The sequence below is a fragment of the Chinchilla lanigera genome, unplaced genomic scaffold (genome assembly GCF_000276665.1).
Source record: "Chinchilla lanigera isolate Chin_1 unplaced genomic scaffold, ChiLan1.0 scaffold00070, whole genome shotgun sequence".
Lineage (NCBI taxonomy): Eukaryota > Metazoa > Chordata > Mammalia > Rodentia > Chinchillidae > Chinchilla > Chinchilla lanigera.
The window spans coordinates 4,920,445-4,948,427 of record NW_004955471.1 but is presented as its reverse complement, the minus strand read 5'-3'; the positions used below and the strand labels follow the sequence as shown (position 1 = coordinate 4,948,427).

The window sequence follows — 27,983 nt, the reverse complement described above, 5'->3', positions numbered from 1 at the left end:
AAACTTTTTCAAAACCAATAGGAGAAAACCAGACATGGTAGCTCACTCCTGTCATCCCAGTACTTGGAAGGCTGAGCTTTTCCATATCCCACATATACTCATTTTGTATCACAAAAACATACTAATAAAAGTATTTAAAAAAAAAAAAAGAAAGAAAAAGAAGTGGTTTGGGGACTCAATAGCTTCACTTTATATTTTAATATGATGCGGAATTTTAGGCAATATGGAAAATACAGTGGTCACATCTTACCAATAGTTCAGTGTTTTAAAGCTCACTTGAAATCCTGTATGAATTTTCTTATGGGGGAGGAAGAAGTTATAGAGCGGTTTCCCGCCCCCAGCCTACTTAACTCCTAGAGTAACTAGCAAGCGTCCTTAACCCTTCACGAGGGGCAGTCCCTCAACTGTCCTTCTGTTAGCCCGGGCCTGGCACCCAACAGGCGCTCCATCAACGCTTCTTTCCCTTGGGGTCACTGAACTTTCACCAGTAAGGCTTACGTTTCAGGATTCTGTGAGTGTGATCACTGTCTCCCATCTTCCAGCCCTCTGTGTTCACGTCCTTCGCCTATTTTATGGTCCCCAACACAAAAGCCTGGCCACTTGATCGGAGGGACGTGCCTAAGCAGGGAGCCCACACTTCAAGGGGCCACGTGTCTTCCACTGTCTCCTGGGCTTCTGCCACTGCCTCAGCCACCGCGCAAGCTGCTGGCACAAGGGGACAGAACGTAGGAAGAGCTGTCCCAGCCAGCTGCCCCCTAAGCCCAGCTCACTTGCAGGCAGGCTGACAACGGCAGAGCCGCTGCCGCCAGCACTTAAAGAATGTGACATAAACACTTACTTCTGAATGCCCTGGAGTTTCCGGATGATGGTGTTGTCATATTATGCAACAAAACTAAATGATCCTTTTCTGTTTTTGACTTGCAGTTGTAAACTAGGAAATTCTACTGGTCAGCTTATTTAATTTTGACAATTCTGGAAAATTGGTATTATGAGCCTTACCTTCTAACTCTACCGGTTTATTTATACTGGGTACTTGTTTTTCTCTATTTTTACATTATTTATACAAGCCCTACTCTCCAGGTTATGAGCCATGATATTCTGCAGAACGGGACCTAAGAGCCCGTGTGGTTCTTTTTTCCTTAAAGCTCCCCAAGTGACTCTCGTGTGCAGCCCCTGATTTCAGGTAATAGCATGGACAGGGCTGGGGTGCGGCTCAGAGGTAGAGCACATGCATGCACAGGCCCTGGGTTCAGTCCTCCGTACCACAAAGAAACAAAACACCAGAATGGCCCACCTACCCACAGTCCTTATTCTGACTCACTTTCCACTTAGGCAGGGCTGCAAGGCCTGCAGAAGAATCGCTCTCAACGTAAGTCAGGTTCTAGGTGCGAATATCAAGACTACCTCGCCAGGACAACAGATTCTGAATACTCATTCCCTTTCCCCATCCTCAACTACCAACTCCCAGAGGCTTGGGCAATGACAGTTTCCAGGACCTCTGGAGATGCTAACGTCAATCACCACAATTATCAAAGTACCACCTGCCAGGCCCTGTGACAAGTGCTTTAGCATAAACCTCACTTCATTTAACATTTTTACAAAGGACAATGAAGTTAAATACTCTGAGGAAAGTCATGTCACTAAAAAGCAGTGGATCCAGACTTGCATGCCTATAATCCCAGCAGCTTGGGAGGCTGAGGCAGGAGGACCCCAAGTTCGAGCCTAGCCTGGGCTTCTTGGCAAGACTGTGTCTCAAAATTAAGAAGGGCTGAGAATACAGTTTAGTATGAAGGCCTCTGGGTTCAATATCCAGTACCACTAATAACAATAACAATAGTAACAACAACAACAACAACAATAGAGCAGGAATTAACTCTAGCCCTTATCTGTAATCTCTAAGGCAAACAGAGACTCCAAGAAAATGCACTTGAAACAAGAACCTCTTAAAGACCTCCAGGGATGAGATGCAGGCTTGGTTTCCTAGCAACAATTCTAGTCACTGGCAGGACCCATGTGGATAGAAGGGATAAGAGGAACACGGCATTTGTACGAGAACTGGGAGTTCTCATACAGGAAATGTGCTCACAGATGGCGATCTGGGAGCAATCGTTTGGTGAGCAAGGCAATTTTCAAATATTAGCTGTCCAAAAGTAAAACATGAAACTGCCTACATGGAAATCCAGAGACTTGGTCCATTATGTGTGTAACTTCACACAATGGCTACAGTACCAAGAGCATCCATCACAGAAGTATTTCTTGGCGGCTTGATGGATTTGATTGTTTTTTTTAATCTTGTGGCCTGTATGTCTCTGCAGTTAGAGCAAAGTCCTCTGGATACAGAACCACAGAACTCGCTTTAAAGTTAGCTCTTGGCCAGTTGCTAGCCACATGGGAGAGTCACACGGTAACCACACTCCAGGCCCCGGGACGCTGCTGCTCCTTCCACTCTTCATGCCCTCAGGCTTACAGGGAAGCACCCGGCATCTGCCACATATTCCCAGTGACTTCTCCACCACTGTATTTTACAAAGAGCAAAAATAAACAAATGAGAACGAAACTTTATTCCTTTGAAGACCTAACTACACATGGTTGCTTTTTCCATCCTGACAACAACTCTTCCACTTGAGTTTTTAAAACTCGGCTTATGCCTCTCTACGCCCATGATTATGAGTGACAGGACAGGCCCCGGATGGGCTCAGCCTCCCCTCCAGCTCCACCATGGCCAGTACCTTTACCACTCCTCAGGCGCTACAGTCCACGGCCACACCGTAGGCTGTCACTAGGAGGGACCCCACTTCTGAAGTCTTACTTAAAGAAAAACTTCCTGCGTGGTCACACACTTTCTGTCCCAGCTCTGTCAGCCTTAGAACATCCACACATCAATCTCTAGAACTCAAGCCCTCAACCACATTCACTCCCCTCCTCCTATCAGCTTCCCCTGGACCTGCTTCCCTTCCCGATCAGCTCGGTCTCTGAAGTTGACTGTTGAGGGACCCAAACTCATCACTTCACTGTCCTCTCAGTGCCCGCTGACTGACAAAACCCCAAACTTTCCGCGCATTTTCTACTTTACCTGGCCCAGTGGACGCACCTCAAGAAACCCACAAGGCTCCGCAGTACAGTCACAATGCCATGAACACGTCCACTTGGGTCCCAGTACTCCCTCCTCAGAGCTTTCTTCTCTCTACAAGGCAGCTAGTCCAGGCCTTCTTTATTGTCTTCGGAGCATCTCTCGCTATGCGAACTGCTGAATTTACACAGACTTGCTTTTCCTCTGCCTCATTCTGTGGGCCACTCCTTGGGGAGCTCCCCTTCACAAAGTTAAACCATCTGCCTGCGCCTTTTGCAAGGTTCGGTGCCCTCCCTTTGCTCAGCACTCTAAATTCTGAAGGAAAGCTGTGCATAAATGACTGAGATGTTAGCTGCTCAAATATCTTTAGATTTACAGAACGCAGAACATCTGGTGACCTTCAGGTAACAGAATGAAAACATCCTGCATATTCTTTAGACCTGGGCATCAGCTAGTATGAAGTGTGTGTGTCCCTGTGAGGTGTAACTTACAGAAGGTAATATGTTTGTGTAAAGAATCAAGGTGTGTGCCTGTAGTAATCCCAGTTACACAAGAGTCTGAGGCACGAAGATCACAAGTTCAATGCCGACCTGGGCAATTTAGTGAGATCTTAGGGATATCCTGTGTCAAAATAAAAAATTTAAAAAGGGCTGAGGATGTAGCTCAGTGGTAGAGAGCAGCTGGCCAGTGTGCAAGGGAAGCCATTGGGTTTGATCCCCAGTACTAGCAACAAAAACAAACACGAAAAAACAAACTAGCGGGGCCGGGGATTTAGCTCAGCGGCACAGCGCCTGCCTGGCAAGCACGAGGTTGTGAGTTTGAAACCCGATACCAGGGGAAAAAAAGAAAACTAGCTCCGGGAGGTCAGTGGCAATGTTCTAGCCAGAGAAGTAATAAAAGAAACACAGAGCACCATACCCATGACCTCCTTAGCACTGAGCCCTCCTGCAGTCTCCTCCTTTCCCTATAAAAGCCCCCCACATCCCTGAGCTCCCCAGGATGGAGGCTTTGGGGACGACAGCCCCAACTTTCAAGGTGCCTGCCTTTGAATGATTTCCTTCTCACCAACTCTAGGCTCCTGAGGATTGGCTTCTGAGCCACGAGTGGGTGGACTGGGCCTGGTAACAACCGCAGGGGGATGCAGGTTCTGAGACGGCAAAGACTGTCTCTTACAGCTGGGTCCTTCGTTCACAGAAGACACTCATGCGTGTCTGCACAGTGAATGAGCATTTACACTTCCTTCAGGCGGCTTTCTCTACCACGTATGGGTTCCGAGCCTGCTGACATTTGGATGCTGTCTCCTTCCCACTCAAAAGGTTCGTAAGTTAGGAGCTGAAAGGGGTGCCCTTGAGAGATGGGGCTGACAGAGGTCAGGAGGGCCTTCCGAAGGGACTGCAGGACCTCAGCCTCCCTCTGGCTTCCTTTTTCAAGATCTCCCCCTTCCACCTTCCCCCCCGCCCCACTGCCATCCATCAGGAGGTAACACAGCCCTTGGTGAAGCAAGTGCCTTGCTGGCTAGACTTTTAGTCTCCAAAACTGTGAGAGAAACTTCTTTTAATTACAAAGCTAGCCTGCTTCAGGAACTTCTTTACAGTAATGAAAAATGGATGGATACAGCACTCCCTGATTCTTTGATTGATGCAGTCTATATACCTATGCCTATCACAGCACCTATCACACTGTGGTTTATCACCTTCCACTGCCGTCCTCTTTAGGACTGGGGAAAGACTTGGTCCCCAGCTGTATTCCTTGTGTTTAGCTGAGAGCCTGGAACATACTTGAGTAAATGACATTTCCCAAATACTACCTGATCCATGCGTGTACACACTGTGTGAGAGACTACTGATACTCATTTTAGCTTTATTTTTCTGGGACCACTGCTGCAGAGAACAGAGAAAATAATTTAGACAAATTATCTTCTAAAAGTTAGTCCATACATTGTACAGCATTTACTAAGCAGCCTACTTGTCATACGAACGAATGAAACTGGGATTTCCTCATAGTTGGCTTATAGTTCTGATCTAGTACGTCAGAAGTTATTTAAAAGATATACTCACCTAAGGGGCAAAACAGATTCAGAAAGGAAAGCGGGCTTTGTTGCTCACTAGAAGACTACCAGGGAGAAAAAAACACAGGGTTTGGGAAGGGCTGGGATGAACAGCTACAAAGCAAAACTGCAGCCCCATACCATGCCAAGCTGTAGAAAACCCGATGGGGGCTGGGGATTTAGCTCAGCAGCACAGCACCTGCCTGGCAAGCACAAGGTCGTGAGTTCGATTCCCGGCACCAGAAACAAAAAAAAAGGAAAAAGAAAACCCAATCCGTTTTTAGAATTTAGAAAAATAAATTTTAAAAAAATATTTAAGCCTAGTCTAATTTGTTTGTGTTTTGTTTTTGCTGCAGGGGACTGATCCCACGGCTCCAAACATGCTAAGCATGTACAAGTACTTCATCACCGAGCTATAAACCTCTAAGTTCCCTTAGAAACTTTTCCTGCACGAAAGCAATGACAGATGCTACCCAGGTATTGTACCATCTCTACACAAATTGTTTCAAAAGTAATATAAGGCAATTGAGTGAAACCAAAATAGAAAACCAAGCAAAATTTTAGAAACCTCAAAACACTGATATAAGCATCCTTCACAGATAAAAAAAACACTCATCATTATGAGTGACTGAAATTTTCATTTTCAATTATCTTGTCAACATCAAGCACTGCCCTATCTAATCTGTTTATTTCATAAAAAATAGTCTTTACCATGAATGTTTCAAAACATTTAGAACACAAAACTGACATGCAGAAGGGAATGATTTCAAGATATATATTTCTCACTTCCTGGATGTCAACACTGTATCACAAATGCTGTCTGAATTCTGTTTTCCAAAAGAACTTCCTTCATGGGAAAGTTCAGGATAATATCCCGGGCTGTATTAGTTTCCTTTAAGAGCACACAAAGCCTTTACACCCTTTGCCCATCTGACCTCTGCTTTTTGTCATCTCCTCACTTCATGATAATCTTGTTTACATGACACAGCTCATGAACTGAATCAAATGCAACTGGCTATTAGTTGGACATTTTATTTTTACATATTGTAATCAGCTACACTTAATGACTGTTATTAGCACAATCAGATATCAAAGCCACAACACCTTGCTCACGCACTCTAAGAGTATATGCATTTTAGGTTTCACTTGGGAATGCTGACAGCGCTTTTTCCCAAAGTCTTCAGAACCAACTCTCCCAAATAAATAAAACACTGCCTCAGTACTGTGTCCCACTGTATCTCCTTAAAATTGGGAACTTCTCTGCCATGTTTATAACTGCTTTTGCATTACAGGCCTGTTTCAACCTGCAGTTGAAATTCAAAGTATGGTTACTTTTCATTATTCACAGGTTCTGTATTTACAAATTTATCTACTCGCTAAATTTATCTACTCCCTAAAAATCAATACCTGCGGCACTTTACTGGTCATTCTTGGACACGCAGCAGTAGAACATCTGTGCCTTCTCGATGACTGCGCTGCCTAGGGAGGCTGAACAAGGCAACGCCCCCTCCCTTCCTTGCTTCGGCCCACGTTGTAAACCAGCATCTATGTCAGTCTACTTAGTGCCACATGGCTCTTGTTTCTGCAGATTTATCTGTTCAGCTCCCAAGCACAGCGCTGCGGTGTCTGGGGTTCCTAAGTACAAGAAGGCCGTGATGTGCCTTATGGGCAAAATGCCACGAGCCCTTTACCAGGCATGAATACAGCTGGATCTGAGCTGGATGCTAACGAGTCATCAGTATACGCTAAGTGAGGTGCCTTCAAACAGAAACGCACAGAAGCGAGGCCCCATGTTGGCTGGCTGATGAAATGTTGTGAGCAGAAGCACCTAGAAACCTTGCTCTGCATTTTTCTCCTAGGATCAATGGCTCCGTATTTGCTAACTCAGTGCTAGGAACAACTTTATAAAATATGACTACGGTGCCTGAGAACTGATTTGCTATCCCTGGTACTGAATGCTCCCGAATCCTGCATCTGCTCTGCTCCCCACACAAACCCTCCCCGTCTCGGACACAGCTCTCCACACGTGGTTCCACGACACCAGCACAGCCTGACTCCCAGTGCATCTCTCCCCCAGCCTCTGCATTCCCCTGTGTTCCGCAGCACACAGCCTGGCATTCCGTGATGGGCTGGGAGAAGTTTGCGCAGTCTTGTGCAAATGATGCTCCTACGAATGCAGTCACTTGTGTGCAGAATGGGGTGGGACATGCTGGTCTCTTAGCACCAGACCAGGCCGGGAGGTGGTGGGCTGAGGTGGCACAGAAGCAGCTGCCAGTTCAGGAAACCCTCCTTCCTTCTAGGTGGAGGCCAGACGGCTCCTCCACACCCCACAAGACCTTCATAGAAAGGAGGACACCACAACCTAACCCATACAGGGGGCTGGATTTGTGGGCCTGAGACATAGACGCTTACAGGGCCCCTAGGCTGGGCTAAATATTCTGATGTTGCTGTCTTGAATTTGATAACTTTTAACATGGGGATCCGCCTTCCCGTTCTACGAAGAGCCTTCCCGTTCTACGAAGAGCCCGACAGATTGCAGCTGATTCTGCCCACAGGTCTCCCACAGTGCTAGCAAGGAGTTAGCTCCAACAGGGAGGTGCCCTTCTCCAAGGGGGAAGCACCTGTTACAGAGAAAGGTGGTAGGGGGCCGTCAGGCTGCAACAGGAAAGAAGCAGGGCCTGGGAAGTCTCCCCAGGACTCCCACAGCAGTTCTGCCTCTAACAGAATGGTTTTTGAACAAGGAAAGTGACTCTAGGACCCGATCCTGGTATCACCTAGGACAGCTTGGGCTCCGATCACAGACCCAAGTAAACCTGTTATCTCCTTGGAGGATTTTCTCATGGGTTCTCACACATGGCAAACTTTGCTGCAGTCAAGATGCAGTTGTTCTTGTCCTATTTTCTTGGGTCACATCAGGCTAGCAATAGAATAAGAAGCTTTGCTCCATAAACTAGGTTTACAATTTACTTAGGAAAAAACAATAGTTTTTCTTCACACAAAGAACATCTACTGTTTTTCAAACCTCCCACACAAGCAATCTGTGCTACTCAGTTCAACAAAAACATTATTTCATTAGGCTAACATTAAAATGAAATGGTATTTTTAAAAAATACATAGAATTTAATCTTAGAAGAAAATGTACTTGGCTCTTCCCTACATAATGAGGAACTGCTGTGCACTCTTAATGAAAGGACCGAGACCTACTGTGAAGCATATATCTAGTCCCAGATATTTCTGCCTATTTGATCATTAGAGACCCCTTAGGAAGCCAGAACATTAAGAATTCCTACGCTGGAGCGAAGCACAACTATGCACATGTGTAGTCCCAGCAATCTGGAAAGCTGAGGCAGGAGGATCACAAGTTCAAGCCCAGTTTGTGCAATTTAGTGACTTAGTGAGACCCTGTCTCAAAAATAATAATAAAAAAACTCACCAATGGTTGTTATATTGCATAACAACATAACAGCCACTGTTAATTCCAATCATTTTGTTTGGAAATTCCGTATCATTTTTACTGTTTTTGCTTTGTTTTGTTTTTGTCTATATTGTTGTTATTCTGTTATTTTTTTGTATTCTCTTTAAAATAAAAAAGATAGGAAGAGGCTGAGATTGTAGCTCAGTACGAGGGCCCTGGGTTCAATCCACCGTACAGAAAAAACCTCAGTCCTCAAGCCAGCTATGTGGTCTGGCACTTTGCACAACAGCAACAAAGCTTAAACTGCTTTTAGCACTGTCGGACTTCTCCAGAGGTCTAGGGTTTAGAGATCTCACTCTCAGTCCTCTTCACATCCTCTGTCTGCGTCCCGCGTCCTCTGGCTTAGTCTAGACCTGAACTGAGAGGATGGGTTGTGCTGGTGCCCCTTTCCACTTCAGCTTCAGTCCAGCTGACTGAGGGGCCCCCACATACTTTTCTTTACATCACTTTCACTGAAAGTTGATGCTGTCTCTCCGTATAGCCCTGTTTGAACCTACGTCCCTACCTCCAAATTTCCCCCAACTCATTTCCCACTATATCCCGACACTATTCTCACTTCTCCATCTCACTGCCGTCTGCATTTCCTGCTGTCACTGTGTGTGCACCCGGGTGTGTGTACATGCATGTGTGTGGGAGGGCGGAGGCAGGGATGGTGGTGGATAGAAACTACCTCCAAGTCAGCCCCCTCAGCTCCAGTCCACTTTGCATTCTAACTCTCTGTGTACTATTCTTCCCAACTCTTCTAGGTCAAACTCCCAGCCTTTAGCTCTGTAGTATCACCCTCTGTCCCTCTCTCACTGTGTCATGTGTTTTACACTTCTTCGTGAAAAGGAGTATAATGCCTGAAAATCCCAGCCCTCACCCCCTCTGCATTCTGAACACTATGGACTTCTGAACCCCAGTCTCGCTTCAGCATCCAGATTCACGATGTCAACTGAGGTTTGCTCAACAAGGGGGTCATCCTACAAAAAACTTCGGTGCAAGACACTTATGAACTTACTAATCTTGCATTCGTTTCCCTGTGTGAATGCCTAAACTGCTCTAAATATAGTTTGAAGAAGCCATTAACTAGGAGCCATTAGACAATATAAATAATACAATATTGTATATGTCACCGAATTAGAGTAAATATACCAGCACAAAAACTGCAAACACAACTGCATGAAAAGCAAAATCATTAATGCAGATTTGGCACTTTTTCAAAATGATTCCTATCTACAAGATTAAAGTAGAAGTTTTGATTTTAGGAAGAAGCACTATTGATTTTTTTAAAAAATAAAGCAGGGATAGTCCTTCCATTATCTGAATACATTCTTTTAAATAAATTATTAAAACATTTGTTCAAATATCAAATATAATTACTGAAAGTATTGTTTTATTAAAATATTTCAAAAAAGTTGTACTTCTGATAACATTTCTTATTGGCCGAAGTACAGAGCAGCGGGGGCACACCCATGGCACCTGTGCCACAGTGGGCTCTCTGTATCTTCGAAAGCTCTAAGGGGTTTGCCACCTCCAACTAAATAATACTTCCTGTCCATAGACAGGAGTCCACTATGAGCTGGAGCTGCAGCTCAGTAGCAGAGCGCTGGTCTGGCATGCACAAGACCTGGACTCAATCCCAGCACTGCCAAAAATGAGACAATGAGAGAATGAGTGAGACAGAGAGAGTGAGGGGAGAGAGACAGACAGACAGACACAGAGACAGACACAGAGACAGAGAGAGAGTGCCAATCATTGAACAGTTTACCCAAGAACCACTTAGGCAGCTCACTTGCTTACGTACTGACTGTCCTGAACATCATTCAGGCAGGTGTCATTTCAACCAGTCGACTCTTGTATTGAATACATTTCATTAAATTGTTGCTTATATTTCCTGTTATGTTATCTTGGAGAAATTAATGGGAAAGTGCAATTTTTGGTCATCCTGTATTTAAGTACTTGGACTGGCAAATGGTTAACGACCTGTGATAGTGCTCCCATACTGGACAATAACCGAGTGGCCCAGATATACTTCAAGCCCACATCTCTGGGGATCTAACGCCAAGTGCATTAAGAGAGTGCGGCATGGTCTCCTGGAGATGCATGCAATGAACAGGAATTACAAACTTGAAGACAGACATGGAGAGAAGCTGCAACATTAAAAGGAACCTGAGAATGGGGGATCTAGAGCAGTTAATGGGATCTAGAGCAGTTAATGCTGTCGGATTTTTGTTTGCTATAGGACCAAGTACGGACCTGATGAGGTCCCCTGCAATACCCTTACTCCCCCATATACCCTTAAATATGCCAAAAGGAAACAGTATCCAATGTGAAATTGGATACGGAATCCAGCTTGAAGAAGCTGGCCATATCTGAGACATTTTGGGCCATAAAATAATGACAGCAAGAAATTCTAGCCACAGACTATTCTTTAGTCCATACTGACATAAACAACTGAATAAACAAGCAGAGAAGGGACAGTTCTTCCTGAGAGTAGAATTCCAGTTAATAAACGTAGAAGGAATGGTAGAACTTGGAAATTACTATTTGGTCAACATCACAGTAATAACTGGTATAGACAAGAATCCGTGGATGCTAACACTAATGATCAGAGGACGGGGGAAAGGTGACACTTGCACATTTTCAAATATCTCTGTCACATATGTATTCATTAATGTTTATTAAGAAGAACCGATTTTACAGCGAGAAAACTTAGGCAATCAGTGATGAACAGTAACTCACCAGTCACGAGACAATGAAATCATGAACCTTCTAACACGGATGCATTCAGGAGGCCACAGCATAATTTGTAGTATTTCTACCCAAATGGCATAACCACAAAAGAACACCAGAAAACACCAAACTGCAGGGAGTTGCACAAAATAACCAGCCAGAACTCTCCAAAAGTATCAAGGTCCCAAAAGACAAAGAAAGATAAAGGAACTATCACAAACCAGATAAAACTAGAGACAGGTGACAAGTACATGCAGAGTGGGACCCTGGAGTACAAAAAGGAAACTGAGAGAAAAAAGAAAAAATATACATATATACAAGATAGCTAACATAACTGTACTACCAATTTCTTTTAGTCTATTGAAAAGATCAGTTTGTGCTTATATTGGTTGATTAATTTTACATGTCTACATCTTGTAATCTGAGCAACTACTTTGAAGACAACATTATGCAATACAGTAACCACTGTTAATTTCTTATTCTGTTTTGAGACTCTGCATCATTGTTTTTATTTTTTTATCATTCTCTCTTTAAAATAATAAATTCCATATAGAGTTAAAAAAAAATGAGGTCTGAATAATAGCTGACCACTCTGAGTCCACTCATAATAGTCAATCATGTTGCTATCCAAAATACTGATAGTGTAGAACATAATAAAGAAAATTTACATAAAATCATCCATAATCCCCAAAACCAAGACAAACTGTTTTACAGTATTTGCCTGTGTGCATAACTATTTTGAGATAATTATAAAGTGTAGGTTTAATTCTGAATTCTGCTTTCCCGTTATCAAACATGGGTTCAAAATAGTATGGACAACTTTAGAAATTTTACACTCTTTTATGGTAGCCTTTGTCTGTCTTTGGTGCTGTCACTCTTCCTCACTGAGAGTTAATAAGAGTTTGTAGAACATTTAGGAAGCTACTTAGACACATGCTTAACAAAGTAAATAATCACTCTGCATAACATATTCTAAAAGATCATCAGGAATAACTGTAAGGTAGTAAAACTGACTGTTCTTTGAGTCTCAGGAAACCTGTTCTGAGAACAAATTTTAAAAAGTCTTGAGGCTTGTGGGGTAAGAATACTGTTATAGCCAAGATGGCAAACCAACATCAAAGGACAAAAGTTCCTTGAATGTGCTCTGTAACCTTCTTCAGATGGAAACGTGAGCACACGCTTAATGTGGGATGATCCTGAGAATTAAGTGACAACGTGTATAAAGTCTGAAACTACCGCCTTGTCCTAAACATCGGTGACTTGGCTTTCCTACAATTTGAAATCTTGAATGACACTCCTTACTGCATAAGCATGTATCCTGTCTCATTCTAATGGGAAGAGTGTCACAGGTAATGAATATATTTAAATCACATTTCAATTTGTATTTTCTGGGCTCCCTCACACAAAATCACCTCCTTATGCACAAATTACACTGACCACACTCCCTGATCCCTAGAAGTCTGAGAAGTGACTGAGACACTGATTGGTGCTGCTCAAGGGGGGATGCTGCGGAAATGAAATCAATTACGACTTTAAGAAAGATTTTAAACTGCTATCTTTGGTTTGCATGTGAAGTCTGGGCTACTGTATTAAGGCACACATAAAATGTCAAAAGTTGGGGCTGGGGATTTAGCTCACTGGCACCGCACCTGCCTGGCAAGCACAAGGTCGTGAGTTCGATTCCCGGTACAGGAAAAAAACAACAACAACAAAAAGAAGTCAAAAGTTGGATTAAGTTAACAAAATAGAGTTGTACAAATTTGCTACCCAACTTTTGCTTTATCTAAAACACTGCCTTCAATTTGCGTTTTCAAAATGGCATGTTATCAGCCATATTTTAACACAAGATATACATAAAACAAAAGGACTACTACAGACAAAGTGTTTTATAAACTTAATCTTCAGACACCCAGCCATGCAACTGACATTAGCTTCAGTTAGGCACCCACATACAGATACTTAAATATCCCCCATAGCTCATACTTAAAATGGCATTTTAATGACTTAGCATGTGGGCAAACGACAAGAACAGTATTTTCAAATAGCATCAAATGTCTTTACGCTCACATTTAGAGAAGCCTACCATAAACCACCGCAAATCACAAAGAAGAAAATTTTAAATAAGATCTTGCAAGTCTCAAGAAAGGCCTGAAATAACAGAAAAACTGAGTGTTCCGGGTAGGCGACTCATGGCCGCGCACAGTAGTTAGGCTCAGAGAATTAACTTCTGTGGAGGCGAGCGCCTAATGATGAAGAGCGCTCCACACTGTGTGCTAAGTCTGGCAGCTGCATCACACTACAATTAAATGTCCTAAAAATACACAGGGAAAATATTCATGAAGTCTAGGTTCGCGGCTTCAAGTGGGGTGCTCTTTTCTATTTGAAAAAAAAAATGTGTAAAGTTAATTTTTAAATCTGAAAAATCGAAGTTTCTGAAAAAGCAAGTAAGAACTCAAGCACTGTTTTTCTCCATGAAGCAAGTTCAGATTCAATTAATTATCTGCCATCAAAGAGCACCTTAAGAAAGAGGACACTCACGGTCACGCTCAATCCTTGCTCTCTGGAAGAAGAACCAGTAACAAGGTTGAAAATAAGTTCTTTCCCGCACTAAAAGTAACACTGTGAAAAAGGTCTAAGACGAGGTCCTTAAAGTGTACAGCAATCTACACCTGCACGATCGTAATGCAAAATTTTAAGTCAGCTTTTACCTTGCAAAGAATCATTGATTTCACAGGTTCTCAAATGTTATTCTGAGTCCCCAAATAATTCTCATTTATAAATTAGCAAGCTAGACTAAATCATTTCCGTGTTAGTTATATATTCTAAAATACCATGCTGACTTTGCATCTGCTCTTGTTTTTAACCATAAGGCACAATGAATAAACGACCATTTCATGAAACCTAATGAAGCTTATAAGGTAATATATATTACATATATTGGTAGAAACTTCTGTCAACAGGCATTGATAAGATATGTAACAAAAGAAACTCCAAAGTTAGTTATAACCAAAAGCAATAACTTTATAAAGCATTTATACAAGTAATCTCCTTGACTCAATTTTGAGTTAGAATGTTACAAAGCAAAAAAAAATAAAAAAAAATAAAAATCCCTTAAATTTACCAAACATCAGGACTATATTCAAGAGACTTTGGCATGGAGGCAAATTTACAAGGCAAATTTACAAGGCAAGCATTAAATGAAATGGCAGGGCTCTTAGCTCAGCATCAAAGTGACAAGAACCATATTGTGAGCTACCTGCTAAAAAATGTTTTTGTCTTGTATTTTCCCTACTAAGTTTAATATTTTCAGGGCTAGTAAGTCCATCAACCCTTGCTTTGGGCATAAAACTGATGCACAGGCAAAATGGCTCTTTTCATTAAACTCAGTTCTAAAGCAAAAAGGAGCAAAGGTGGAAATGTGAGAGGAATACAGGCGAGCCTCAATTTACGTAACAGAAATTTTGCATAGCGTTTTCCCCATGTAACAAATTAAAAGACTACACTGCGCCTGGTTGTTATGTCTATTCCAACGGTGAGTCTCACCCTGCTACAGAACTACAAGGACACAGGCCATGACTTTGCCAACTGGGATGGACAACTTTATCTACACCTTGGATAGTAAGAATCTCTTCTACTAACCTACTTGTAATCTATCCTATGCAAAGGAAATGATCTAAAAGTATGCTGAAATCTACAGACAGCCAAGATGCTCAGAAGATAAAACCATTTAGAAACTGAAATATCCAACAATTAAGTCAAATAAATTATGGTATGTCTAGTAGTTGAGCATTATACAATCATTCCAAGTGTGAAATGTGAAAACTGCATAACAACAAAGAGTAAACAAGTGACCACATATAAAAGCCATGCTATAGAGAAACTATGTGTACTAAGGTATATTTAATTGCACTGATAAAGCTATTGTTAGTGAGTCCCTTTAAGGAGATGAGTTAGGGAAGAAAGGCAGATGTGAAAAGAGAATTTCACTCTCTGCATTTGTGGTTGGAATTTTTCCAAGGCAAATGAATTTATTTTACTTGGGCAATTTTCTCTTGAAAAACAGAAACATGCACATACGAAAAAAGAAAGCATCAAAATGCAAGAATTGCGTATCTTTTTTTTCTACACTTTCTAAACTTTCTGCAATGTCATACTTTCTAATTTTTAAAATTAAATCTAAAAAATAATTCTAAGGGTCATCTTTTTAATTAGCATGCTGCCAGTTTTTAACTTATTTTTCAATTTTTAGGGTCCCAAAGAGTAATTTTCTCACAAAACCTATTATTACACAGATTTTAGATAAATATCTAAAATTATGAATCTATAGCATTCTAAAACCGACAATAATTTTTTGAAATCATCCGATTAGATTTTTTTAGTTATTTGTTTTATTGTTATCACTGCAACCTCCCACAGAGTATGACCCAGGGGCTCACAACAAAGCCAAAACAGATGGTGAGCTCTGAAATGCGCCCTTCTGGGAATAAGCCCTAGCTCCACCACCAGCTGCAAGATTCTGAGTAGGCTCCTGGATCACTCTTTAGCTCGATTTCCTGGTGTTAAAATGGGAATTTTAGTACCTACCTCTTTAAGACCATTGTGAGACAAGAGGAGAACACTAATACAAAGCACTAACATAATGTCTGTTACAATTTGTTATCAGTCATTATCTATCAAGGAACCAAGCTGTTAACTATTATTCTGGGGCCTAAAATCTAGGTACTGTTAAATACGTAACAACACTGTAATAACCACTGTATCACTGATGACACTGATACATTTATAACGAACACTTCAGGTGTCTAAATTGGATAGTGTGTAAAATTCCGGTTATTAAACTCAGTTTATCACATTCTTTATGCTCTGTGCATGTACAACTCCAGCTTAGACATCAAAAGAATAATTTTTAAAAAAAGTCTGCAATGATGTCGTTTTTTACTTCACCACACTTTCATTTGCATAACTCATTGGAAGGTAAAATTGTTTCTTTTAAATATTTCTTCTGATTTGTAACTGCAGTACCTGCCTGTCAGGACTTCAGTGTTTCCCTCCAGTTTCCCATTAAAAGGAACTATGATATAAGGTTGGGGAAATTGCTCTACAATGGATATCAGAATGGTTAAATTAAAAAAAGAAACATATATCTAAATATTTCCCTCTTTCTTTCCATGTACCAGGTTACTCCTAAGAGTGGGGTTCAACGAATTATCTCCCTTTTTTAAAATTCAGTCAGAGAATAATAATCCCCTCCCCAATTTTTGGTACTGGGAATCAACCTCAGGACCTTGCACTTGCTAGGCAGGCACTTGTGCCACTGAACCATATCCCTGGCACTAATCTGCCCTTTTTAAAGTTCAAGGTAAGTACCCTCAAAATAGGAATCACAGAATAATATTTTCTGCCCCTATCTGCACCTGTACTTCTTACTATTCTGAAAAATGTATCACTCTTGGTCTGTGGATCCCTCCTTCTGATGAACTGTCCACTACTTGGGGTGAGTATGCTAAACATACTTGGACAGTGTGAATGTATCTAGTAAGATAAAACAGAGCTGCCCAGGTTTCCGTTATCTACAAAAGGAAGTGCAAACAGTGGAGCAGTGTGAAAACTCAAACCAAATTCTGTCCTCACCTACTTCAAGGAAGCATTACATGAGGACTAACAACTACAGAAAATATTTACGAATGCATGGCTTTTATGTAGCAACTTTTCAGAAGATCTGCTTTACCTTCGTACGCTTTGGTCATTCCAGAGACATGAACCCTCACTAGGAAGTATGAGTCCAGACAAATAAAGACACAAGGTAACTATTATATCACAGTGCCAATGAAATTACTAAGCCTTTTAAAAAATAAGAGATGAAAACCTTCCTAACCTCTCAGATGGCTGAGAGAATGGAAGCACCTAAAAGTTGCCAGGTTCCCCGAAGAGTATCTTCCGCACGTGGGCACTGTGAGGCTGGCGGCGGTCCCGAAGTCTGGAAGTATTTTACCTCTAAAGCATCAACTGCAAGCAATTTCTGAGTCTGTTTTGCCTCTGCCCATGACAAGCACCAACTTGTTCCAAAATTCCACAAAATATGTTTCTTTTATGTTAAAACTGCTGTTTCTGGAAAAGCTAAAAGCTAGAATTTCTTACACATGTGGACAAAAGCTATATTTGGAACTTTCACTCCCTTAACAGAATAAAGACACTGTTAAAGAATGCCCCCTATGCAGCTCGGTATAGGAAAGTCACTCGGACTTCCAAGGAGTCTAAAATGCCTCACTTCTCTATATAATCCACCTAAACTTCAAAGTTGTTTTTTTTTTTTAAAGAGGAAAAATATTTACATGAAGCATTTAATCCAAATTAACTGCAAGTTAAAGGAAAATGACTATGCAAATTGTCACAACTTCTCTTTACATATTTTTTTCCTCGTGATTCCATCTATAAACACATGGGTTGCCTACTGAAGATCTGTTCTGTTTTACAGTATTGGGGATCAACCCCACTCTTGTGCATGCTAGGTAAGTGCTCTACCACTGACTACACATCCCTAACCCCTAAGGGTGTGATCTAAAAAAAAAAAAATCAATAGCTATATCACCTTCAAGTATTAAATATTTAAAAGCAAAGATTAAATCATGATCCCTTATACAGTACTTCACTTTAAACACATGTAAAACCATTTGAAATGTCATTCCTTAATCCTTTTTAAGACTATACTAGCCAATGATATGTCAACTTTGAATAATGAAGAGAGATTAAAATGCAAGCAAAACGATAAGCCATGATGTTCTAATACATCTGCATCCATTAGATGACAAGGGGAGAGACAGGCTCTGAGGACACAGGTTCTGAAACAAAAGTTTAGCGCAGAGTCTAAAAACAGTCAACACCCAAAGCGCATTTCCTTTAGCATCACTCCCTTACTCTAAACCAGGATTTCTGAAGCCCGACATTAATACTTGGGACCACAAAGAATTACACTGTGGCTGTCCTGTGCATTGTAGGATGGATAGCTGCATCTTTACCCTCTACCCAGCAGATGCCAGTAGAATCGCTCCTACTTAAGAATCACTAAAGCGAAGAGAAAACCCAAGATTAGCACAGATAAAATCCTAAAATATGCTCTTATGTAAAATGATTTGACAAAGAGTTAAAACATGAGTTAATTTTACTCACCAACTCAGATCTTACAACTGTATCAAAAGTAGTAGATCCATTTTGAAAGCAAGAAAAGATTCAAGCTCCCCATTTTAACAATATAAACACTCCTGGTACAGAACATAACCATGGGGCTGGGGATTTAGCTCAGCGGCACAGTGCCTGCCTGGCAAGCGCAAGGTCGTGAGTTTGATTCCCAGTACCGGAAAAAAAAAAAAAAGAACACAATCACGTCTTTCATCCCAAAAGCTTTCAGGCCCAGAGAAGAAAAACCAGGGCCCCTTAAAACTCTCACCTGAGTAGCAGGATGGGTTCAGTGACTGGTGAATTGCCTGAAAGATAGTTCATCTTTACCCTTGTGTTGAAAATCAGATTAATCTTAGATGAAAACAAATCCCAATAGGAAATAACTAGAAAAATAATGTAAAATTTAAGCAATGCACAACTCAGCAACCTAGTGAGACCCTGTCTCAAAATAAAAAGCAAAGAAAGGGGGCTGGGGATGGATCTCACTGTAAAGGCTCTGAGTTCAATTTCCAGTACTAAAGAAAAAAAAATGTGGCAATATAAAATGCTGTCCAGGGAGAGCTCATTAGCAGATCTTAGTTCCTTTTCATTTCTTTCTCTTTACCAAAGGACAGCTGTCCTTTTCTTAATGATCAGAGAGCAGATGGTTAACCAATCAGTAGGAAAAAAAAACTCTATCAAAATGAACCAAAGTGAACATTACCCATATAAAGGTTTGCATTAATCTTAAACATAAGTAATTCTTTATGCTATTTTTTTAAAAACTTAATGTTATGTTTCTAATGATAACAAATATCAACCAAAAGTAGACTAAGGTTTTGAACACTAACAACTCTACCAATCACATGATACTGAGTCAACATCAAAAAAACTATAGCTTTCAAAAAAGGATGCTTGAGCCGGGGTGCACGCCTGTAATCCCAGCACTTGAGAGGCTGAGGCAAGAAGATCGCTATGAGTTTGAGACCAGCCTGAGGTACAGAGTTCAAGGCCAGCCTGAACTGTATAGTCAGACCCTGCCTCAAAAAGACAAAAAAAAAAAAAAAAAAAGAAGATACTTAGTACTCTGAAAATGGAGTATCCAAAATTGTGTCTATAAAAACCAAATCCAAGCTGGATGTGGTGGTACACCCATAGTCCCAACACTCTGGGAGGCTGCGGCATAAGTATTATCAAGTCTGAGCTCTAACTGTGGAAAAACTTGAAGAAAGCACTAGGCACATAGCTCAGGACAAAGTCCTGGGCTTAATCCCCAGTACTGCCCCACACCCAAAAATCTGACAGCAGGGTTGTGGCTCAGTGTACTTGCCTAGCATGTGCAAGGCCCTAGGTTCAACCCCAATACCACACACACACACACACACACACACACACACACGCACACATGCACACAGGCACCTGAAATCTGTAATTTCTTCCAAAAATGTTATTTGAAAATTTAATAACATCATTTTTCTTTGCACATGGAAATACTTAAATTCATAAGGAATGAACAATGACAGAAGTTATATTTGTAACACTTTACAGCCACAAATCAAAAACTTTAATAAATAACATGTTTTTGATCTTCAGGAAGATGATAGTGGAAATCCGAACGGCAAACATCTGATTTCTGATGGCAGCTCTAATTTTCTTTCTGAATTTGTTTTTTTTAAAAACTCTTTTCCCTCTGCTTTTCTATAACACAAAATTGAAACCATACTAGTTTGTTTCTGCTCTTTCCATCTGACATGTCCTCATGTCTTTAAATAGTCCCCAAAACATAATTTTCAAAGTCTAGCCACTATGAATTCCATGGCCATATCATTTAATTATTCCCTTATTTAGCCAACTTAGACTATTTGAAGTCTTTTGCTTTTATGCTGGGATGAAAATTCTTATGCCTAATGTTTGCATCTCAGGATATTTAGGACAGATTTCTAAAGTTGATCTACTAGTTCAAATTCCTTTCCATACAGCTTTCGTATTTTATACTTCCATCAGCATTTGATAATGCCAAATCAATGAATATACAAAAGCAGTGGGCATTTGCTTTTTAAAAACCTGTCCACTTTAAATATTAAAATAATACCTCACCATCCATTCTTTTTTTTTTTAAAAAAAAATAAATTCTCACTAAGTTGCTGAGTTGCCCAGGGTGGGCTCAAACTTGCAGTTCTCCTGCCTCAGGCTCTCAGTACATGCACCTCTATACCCACTGCATATCTCACCACCATTAATTCACATTTTTATTGGTGAAATTGAATTTGGTTTTTGTGTGTTGTTTTGGTGGGGGTAGGGGTCAAACCCAAGATCTCACGCATGCTAAGCACCCTACGAGTGAGCTACAACCCTGGGGGCCCCAGAGCATGTTTTAATGTTTACAATTTACAATTCTTTTCAAATTATCTGTTTAAACTTTTATACGTTCTTCATTACGGCATTTATCGGTTTCACATTAAATTACTACAACTCAAGCTAAAAATACTTGAATTGACATCCAGAAATTTTTAATTTTTAAATTGTCCAACCAATTAACCTCACCCTTTGTGATTTCCCCATACTTTTTTTTTTTTTTTGGTTTTTCTTTCCGGTACCAGGAATTGAACTGACGACCTTGCACCTGCCAAGCAGGCGCTGTGCCACTGAGCTAAATCCCCAGCCCCTCCCTATACTTTTAAGATGACAAAATTCTTTCCCATTTCATGGTAATATTGACATTTTTCTTAGTATTTCTACTTCACTTGAACATCTATATTTTTCAAACACCTGGAATTTATTTTTGGTGTAGTATGAGGATGATTTAATATCTGGTAGCATGAGAGCCCATTAATCACTATTTTCAAAATTTCCTATTTTTCCAGATTAACTTCTAAACTCACTTGGTCAGGTAACTCTACTCCTCGCCCTCAAATCTCATTTACATTTTTTCTCAAACTACATTGAACTATAAATAAAAATCAGGAAGAATTAAGGAAGAATGCTGATGCCCCAGGTGTTATCTTGCAGTTGATCACCGGAGAAATCCTTCCACGACTGTATTTCTTAACTAATATTTTGGGCTTTTGTTTCAAACAGGAAAATTTTTTAGTGTACTAAGAAAAATCATTTGTCATTTTTAATACTAAATCTTTTTTTTTTTGAAGCACTAGGAATTGAACCCAGGGGCTCCCTGAAACTGAGCTACACCTCCATCCCTTTTGGTTTTGTTTTGTTTTTTTCCCCAGTACCGGGAATCGAACTCATGACCTCGCGCTGAGCTAAATCCCCAGCCCCTCACTTTTGTTTTTATTTTGAGGCATGGTCTCAATAAATTGCCCCAGCAGGACTCTAACTTGCCACCCTCTTGCCTGGACCTCCATCCTTGCTGAGACTATAAGGCCATCTCTTTCAGCTTTATAATGCATCTTTAACAGAACATAGATTCTGTATTTTGTCCAGTATCTTTGCAACATCTTTCTGAGATTACATATGTGTGATTTTATCCTTTATCCTGCAGCTTTTGTGCATACAGGATCGTCTTTTTTTCTTTTTTCGTCTTTTTGAGACAGGGTTTTGCTATGCAGTTCAGGCTGGCCTTGAACTCACAGTGATCCTCCTGTCTCAGCCTTCCAAGTGCTGGATTACAGGTGTGCACCACCACACCCGGCTAGGAGCTTCTTACAGCAAGCAATCCTGTTATTTCTGGCTTGCATTCTGCTCATCACACTGCATTACTCCGAATATGTTGATGACCTGAGCTGCTTGTGCTTAGTTAACATGTTTATAGTTCCAGTCTGAAGTATTTTTGAAGAGAATTTGTTAGGTAACTATGAAAACTTCAATAGATACTATTTTAATTAAATGTTCAACTTCTTTATTTCACTTACTATCTTCACCGAATGTCATTTATTTGGACATTTCCAAATGTGAGGTCTCACTATCAAAAATCTCATCTTCAATTACTATTTATACGTTATCTGTTCCAGTTAGGCATATTTAGGTCTCTCTTTCAGTTAGGTATCTTAAGCATTTGCGTCTATACAACCTTTTTTTCCTGTGCCCACCAAGAAACAACAAACTTTCCAGAGGAAGGGGAGGTAACAAGAATTAAGATGTGTTATGTACATGGACCAACTCACCACGATGAGCCATTACGCACGCAGACATAAAAATCATTCCCCATATCTCGTTTGTAGCCCGATTTACTTTTATTCACATGTAAAGTGACTCTTACGGTGTTTTGTGATATACCAGGCTATTAGCTTCATTATACACGGTGTCTTTTATCATTAATACTGAGAACCTATTTTGAGGAATGGTTCCAGTCATAATGTGAACAAATTAATCTTGCCACCTTCTACCGTAATCTTCACAGCCTATCTCTTATTTATATATTTATCTTTGGTTCTGGGGACTCAACCCAAGGCCTCAGATAGACTATTCACATACTCTCCCACTCAGCTACACACCAGCTTCCAGAACCTGTGTGTCTGTGTGACGTGTGTTTGAGACAGATTCTCACTATGCAGTTCAGGCTGGCCTTGAACTCTATGTAGCCCAGGCTGACCTTGAACTTGTGGCGATTCTCCTGCTCCAGCCTCCTGCGTACTAGGATTACAGGCATGCGCCACCACATCAAGCCAGAACCTGTTTTTTAAACATTCTTATTGTTGCATAAAATACCCTAGCAATTTGATCTGGCCTTTGAAATTAGGAGCTACTTTGTGTTTTTCTGGAAGACACTGCTTCAGTGTTTCACATTATTCATTCTCGCAATACAAGAGCCAAGCACTTCAAAGCACATTATGCTAGGGGGAAAAACTAAATGGAGTGAAGAAACTAATATTGGAAACTGTATCTTTTTATGCAATGCAAATACAAACAATTTAACTTTATGTAAATCTGAGAAAAATACACTTTAGAAGACACTGTTTCTTTTAATCAGTCTTTTTTGTTTTTGTTTTTAAGCAGAAGTCCACATTTACGTAACCGCTATTCATGTGCTGTTGCAACGTGCCCAAGATTTGTCAGTCCATGAGATTCCCTGGCAAACTGTTACCATAATTTGACTTGCATTTTTCTGGGTAGTTGGTGTTCATTGTTCAGAAACGCTGACGAATTGCCCCTATTGCTCTGTATAAAACATACATGGCTATTCCTATAAGTACTTTCCTCTGAAATGCATTTTTCATAACTGGTGACAAAAGGCTTTTCTAAATACAGTTATGTTAAAAACCTTTGACTTCTGTGATACGCAAGCCAATAAAATCTTCACTAATCAACACTCAAGTCTTACACTTAAATAAATCCCACTTAACACAGGATTGCTCTGCAACTCACATTTTCCCTTCGATGACTCCAGGTATACTGAGGGACATTTGGAGACACGTAGTGCACTTACACTTTTCATGATTAATATTAACTCCCCTCCCCGTCCCCACCCAATGTCTGCGTTGGATCCAGAACCATCATGGCCCAGGGAGTTGAAAGCCAGGGCCGGAAGCTCTTACCTGTTTTCCGTCTAGGGTGCACAGCCTCTTGACCACTCCCGAGTCGAGCTTAATGGCTTCGGTGATATCAGTTAGGACCTGTTCAAAGGAATGAGCAGTCTTTTTATTCAGAAGGATCCGCACGGCTTTTCTAGGCTTCACTCCACTTCGAATCACAGTCACTAACTTGGGTTTGATGAAGTCTTTACTTTCTTTGACTTCACTTTTCACAGAGGCGGTGGAGGCCAAGGTCCGAGAGGTTCCACCCTTGATGTTCACAGACCAGTTCGGGTTGACATTTTTGGTGTAGTCAACTTTACGAAATGGCTCGTTGGATGCACACACGTAACTCTCACCTAAAAAGAACAAATCGACTTTATTAGCACGGTGATCCCCACCACGGATGCACGCTGTCTGGACAGCAGCTGCTGCAAACCCACCGCACTCCCTTCTCTTCTTCTTTTAAATGGGATCTACACTGTTTTTCAGTGAATAACATCGATTAAAGGGTGAAAAGCATTAAACCAGGAAGTCACACTGAGATCTCGGTTTTGACCAAACGCGTCATCTGGGATAATTCATTTCGCCACACTTTTGACTCACTCTATCACTATCCACACGGTGCAATACCCGAACCCGCTGATCCCAAAGTACTTCCTAGTTCCAAATTCTATTAACTATTTTTTAAACATCTCACCCTTCTAAAAATTGCATCAAAAATACGATAGTCATACAAAGAAATTTTAAAAATTACTTCCTTCAAAATATAGATTTCAGTCCTAATCAAACAGTAGTCACTACATCTTCCCACAGTGACTAAATTATACAGTTACAAGATCACTTATTCAATTAATAAAGCACGGCAAAGTCTTGGCTGCTAAAAGAATCATACTTCAGGCATTTTTTTAGGAATATAAATTTATTTTATTAGCCAGTTAGTTCAATGATTATTAATTTTTGAGCTCTGGTATTTTCAAAATTATATGTTAAGATACCATAATTTTCTTTCAAGGAACTCAAAAGTCATCCAATTCTTTTAGTCCTCACTTTCTAGCAATAGAGGGTTACATGCTAAAATTTTCTCTAAGATATAACTAAGAAAGAATTCCATTTTTTTGCACATCCATTATTAATATTCATTCTTAATATAATGAGTTTTATATGTTATGAATGTTTACAAAGAATAATGAAAGGAAATTCTTAAGGAAAACCTATGAATATAAATATTATATTTAACTATTGTCATAATGTTCTTAAAGCCCTGATTCATGCAGAATTTAAATTCCCAAAGGCACAAGAATTCAGTAACAAATTAGGCACATAAGAAGGATCTACAATGAAAAGCAATGTCTTTTGTTTATAGGAGTAACCAAGGTAACTAGGGAACCAACCATAGCCTTTAACACTGCTTCTATACCACAGATCTGAAATCTAGCCCTACCACCATCACCTACATTTTTTTTTGCATCTTTTTAAGCTCATTTAAAGAATTTTTAATAGTATGATCATCTGAGAAAATGGTACATGATTTTGAAAATAGGTGTCAATTTAATAAAATAGAATTACACAGCACATGTATACATTCATGTACAAAAATAAACAATTATTGTTTGGATTTAATTTTACAGAGGGGGTAGGGATTTAGCTCAGTGGCACAGCACCTGCCTGGCAAGCATAACATCGTGAGTTCAATTTCCGGTACTGGAAAAAAAACAAAAAACAAGAAAAAAAAGAAAAAATGTTACAGAGAAAGCACCTGTCACATCAAAAAGCTCTTCCTATTTTCACATATGATAAAAATTTAGCTGTATTTTTTTAAGTTGTATGTTCTGATGCAAAATATAAGCTGGAAGAATAAAAGAAATCTTAACAAGAGAAAGAAATTTTCTTTAAAGTTAGGGAGAAGTCAGTCAGCTCAGGGAAAATACTTTCCCTGAGGGAAAGAGAAAAAATGGCAAAAAAAAAAACAAGAGCAAATTTAATAGATCAGATTCCCTCGACAACCTTGCAGTTCATATATCCACCAGAAACGTTGATTTTTAAACCTAGCTACATTTTGTTTCCTTACATGAGTTCAGGATGTCAGAAAAAATAGGTTAAAAAAAAAACCTCTTCTAACTTAAATGTGGCACGGTTTCTTTTATATAAGAAAAACAAAGTACAACTAACCAGCAAAACAAAAGATAAGAAACAGGAAATAGATCTTTTTGCCAAAGGGAAAGAGACAGAGGGGAAGGGGATGAGAAAAGAATTAAGATGTGTTGTGTACATGAACCACAACGGATGTAAGCATCATGTGCCGCAAACATGTAATAATGAAAATAAATTCTAAAACAGAAAACCTCATTTCCTACAAACCGTGACAAACACATTTTAATTCCTTTCCTTTCTCGTCTTCCCTTCATAATATTTCTACACTTATGGGCCAGTTTGATTTAAAAAACTTGGCGACGTTTTGAACCAAAGTGGCAAATACCTAAAAACCAGAGCGTGCACTGTATCATGGCGGACACAAATACCCTTTCTTCTGCGAAGTCCAGACTCCTCCAACACAAGCGGAGTATGCACGAAGCACCAACTCTCAGGTTGACGTTGCACAAAACCCACACTGGCAGTCTTGCCAACCAAAATGTCAGCACCCAGCTTCAGGACCTGGCTTGTGGGTCAGTACCGTGTTTCTGTATACAGATGTCAAACCTCGATGACAACAGCCATCAAGACACCTGCATCAGTTTCCCTTACATCCCTACCCAGATCGAACAATCTTCTGCTGGTACTTTTATCACTGACACACATCTGCCTACAGGGAAAGACTAAGACAAAAGAACTAACGAATGAATGTGGATGGGATAAAGGAACATTCTGCCAGATACTAGGCACACACAACACTGATGAGAGGCAATCAGACATCCCCATCCAGATTCATGCTATTGGATAGATTCTTTCCTTGCAATTTCTTCCTCCCTGACAACTTTTTCCCTTTTTCCCAACCTGGGAAGGAGTACTGCCTCCTATGCAGACAAATTAAGAAAACCAGGTAGGTATCATCCTTCACTCTTTTGGCTTTCCTACATACTACATTCTGACACCAAGCTCTATCACTCTATCTTCTAAATAGTTCTAAAAATGCTTCTCTCTACCCACCAGCATGACCCACATTCGATCTGGATCAAAAAAGCATGTTCTGTTTTCTGCTCATTCGCCAGCAACATAACAAGTTTTCCAGGTGCGAGTGCATCTTACACCACTCACACAGATGAAGTTCTCGTGAGTCTTGAGGTACTGAAAATACGGTATATTAGTCCCTTTGCTGTTACTGCAACAAAATCTCTAAAGCTGGGTAGTTTTATAGACAGAAGAATTATTACTTAGCTCATAATTCTGAGGCTCAAGGGTACAATGTCAGCTTCTGCTCAGCTCCGGTGGGGATCAGGAAGATGGCGTTACAATGCTGGCAGTGCATGTGAGAGGGATCACATGGTAAGAGGGTATGGAGTCTTGCTCTCTTACAAGAACGCTCTCTCAGGACCAGGACCTCAGTCCACAGAAAATTATGTTAATCCCTTCTGAGGATGGTACTTACAATGACCTACCCACCTTCCACTAGGCCTGGTCTCTTAAAGGTTCTACGTCCTCTTAATCATGCCACAGAGAGAACACCAAGCTTTTATAACATGTGAATTCCTGCAGTCCATATAGCTAAGCTACACAGAAACCAGAGCATACAAGAGAATTCTTTTTAAGTTGAGCTAACACATGTTAAAACTATACTCACCAAAATAAAAAAATAGCTCATTTTAAAGAATCAGACAAATTAAGATATGAGTGTGTAGGATACAAATTTTTCATACGTAGTATAAGCATATGAAAAATAATAGTGCCTGAAAGTGATCTGCCTTTCACAGCCAGACACCAACATTCCTACAAGCTGGCTGAATACTCCTAGTCAGGCCAATTTGTCCTTCTGGGCAGAATCTCACAGAATACCTGTATTGAATGAAGTCACTTGTATGCCTGTAATTCCAACACTCAGGAGGTTGAGGCAGGAGG

The 27,983-nt window shown here is 40.4% G+C and overlaps 1 protein-coding gene across 4 annotated transcripts in view; it reads right to left on the bottom strand.

Moving 5' to 3' along the window:
• Dclk2 (doublecortin-like kinase 2) overlaps window positions 1–27,983 on the bottom strand; it is a gene marked incomplete at its 5' end in the record, with an annotated part of 141,350 nt that overhangs the window by 95,999 nt on the left and 17,368 nt on the right. For all 4 annotated transcript variants that reach the window (XM_005400883.2, XM_005400882.2, XM_005400884.2 and 1 more), the window contains 1 exon segment: window positions 23,955–24,289. In XM_005400883.2, the coding sequence (XP_005400940.1) occupies window positions 23,955–24,289 (335 nt within the window).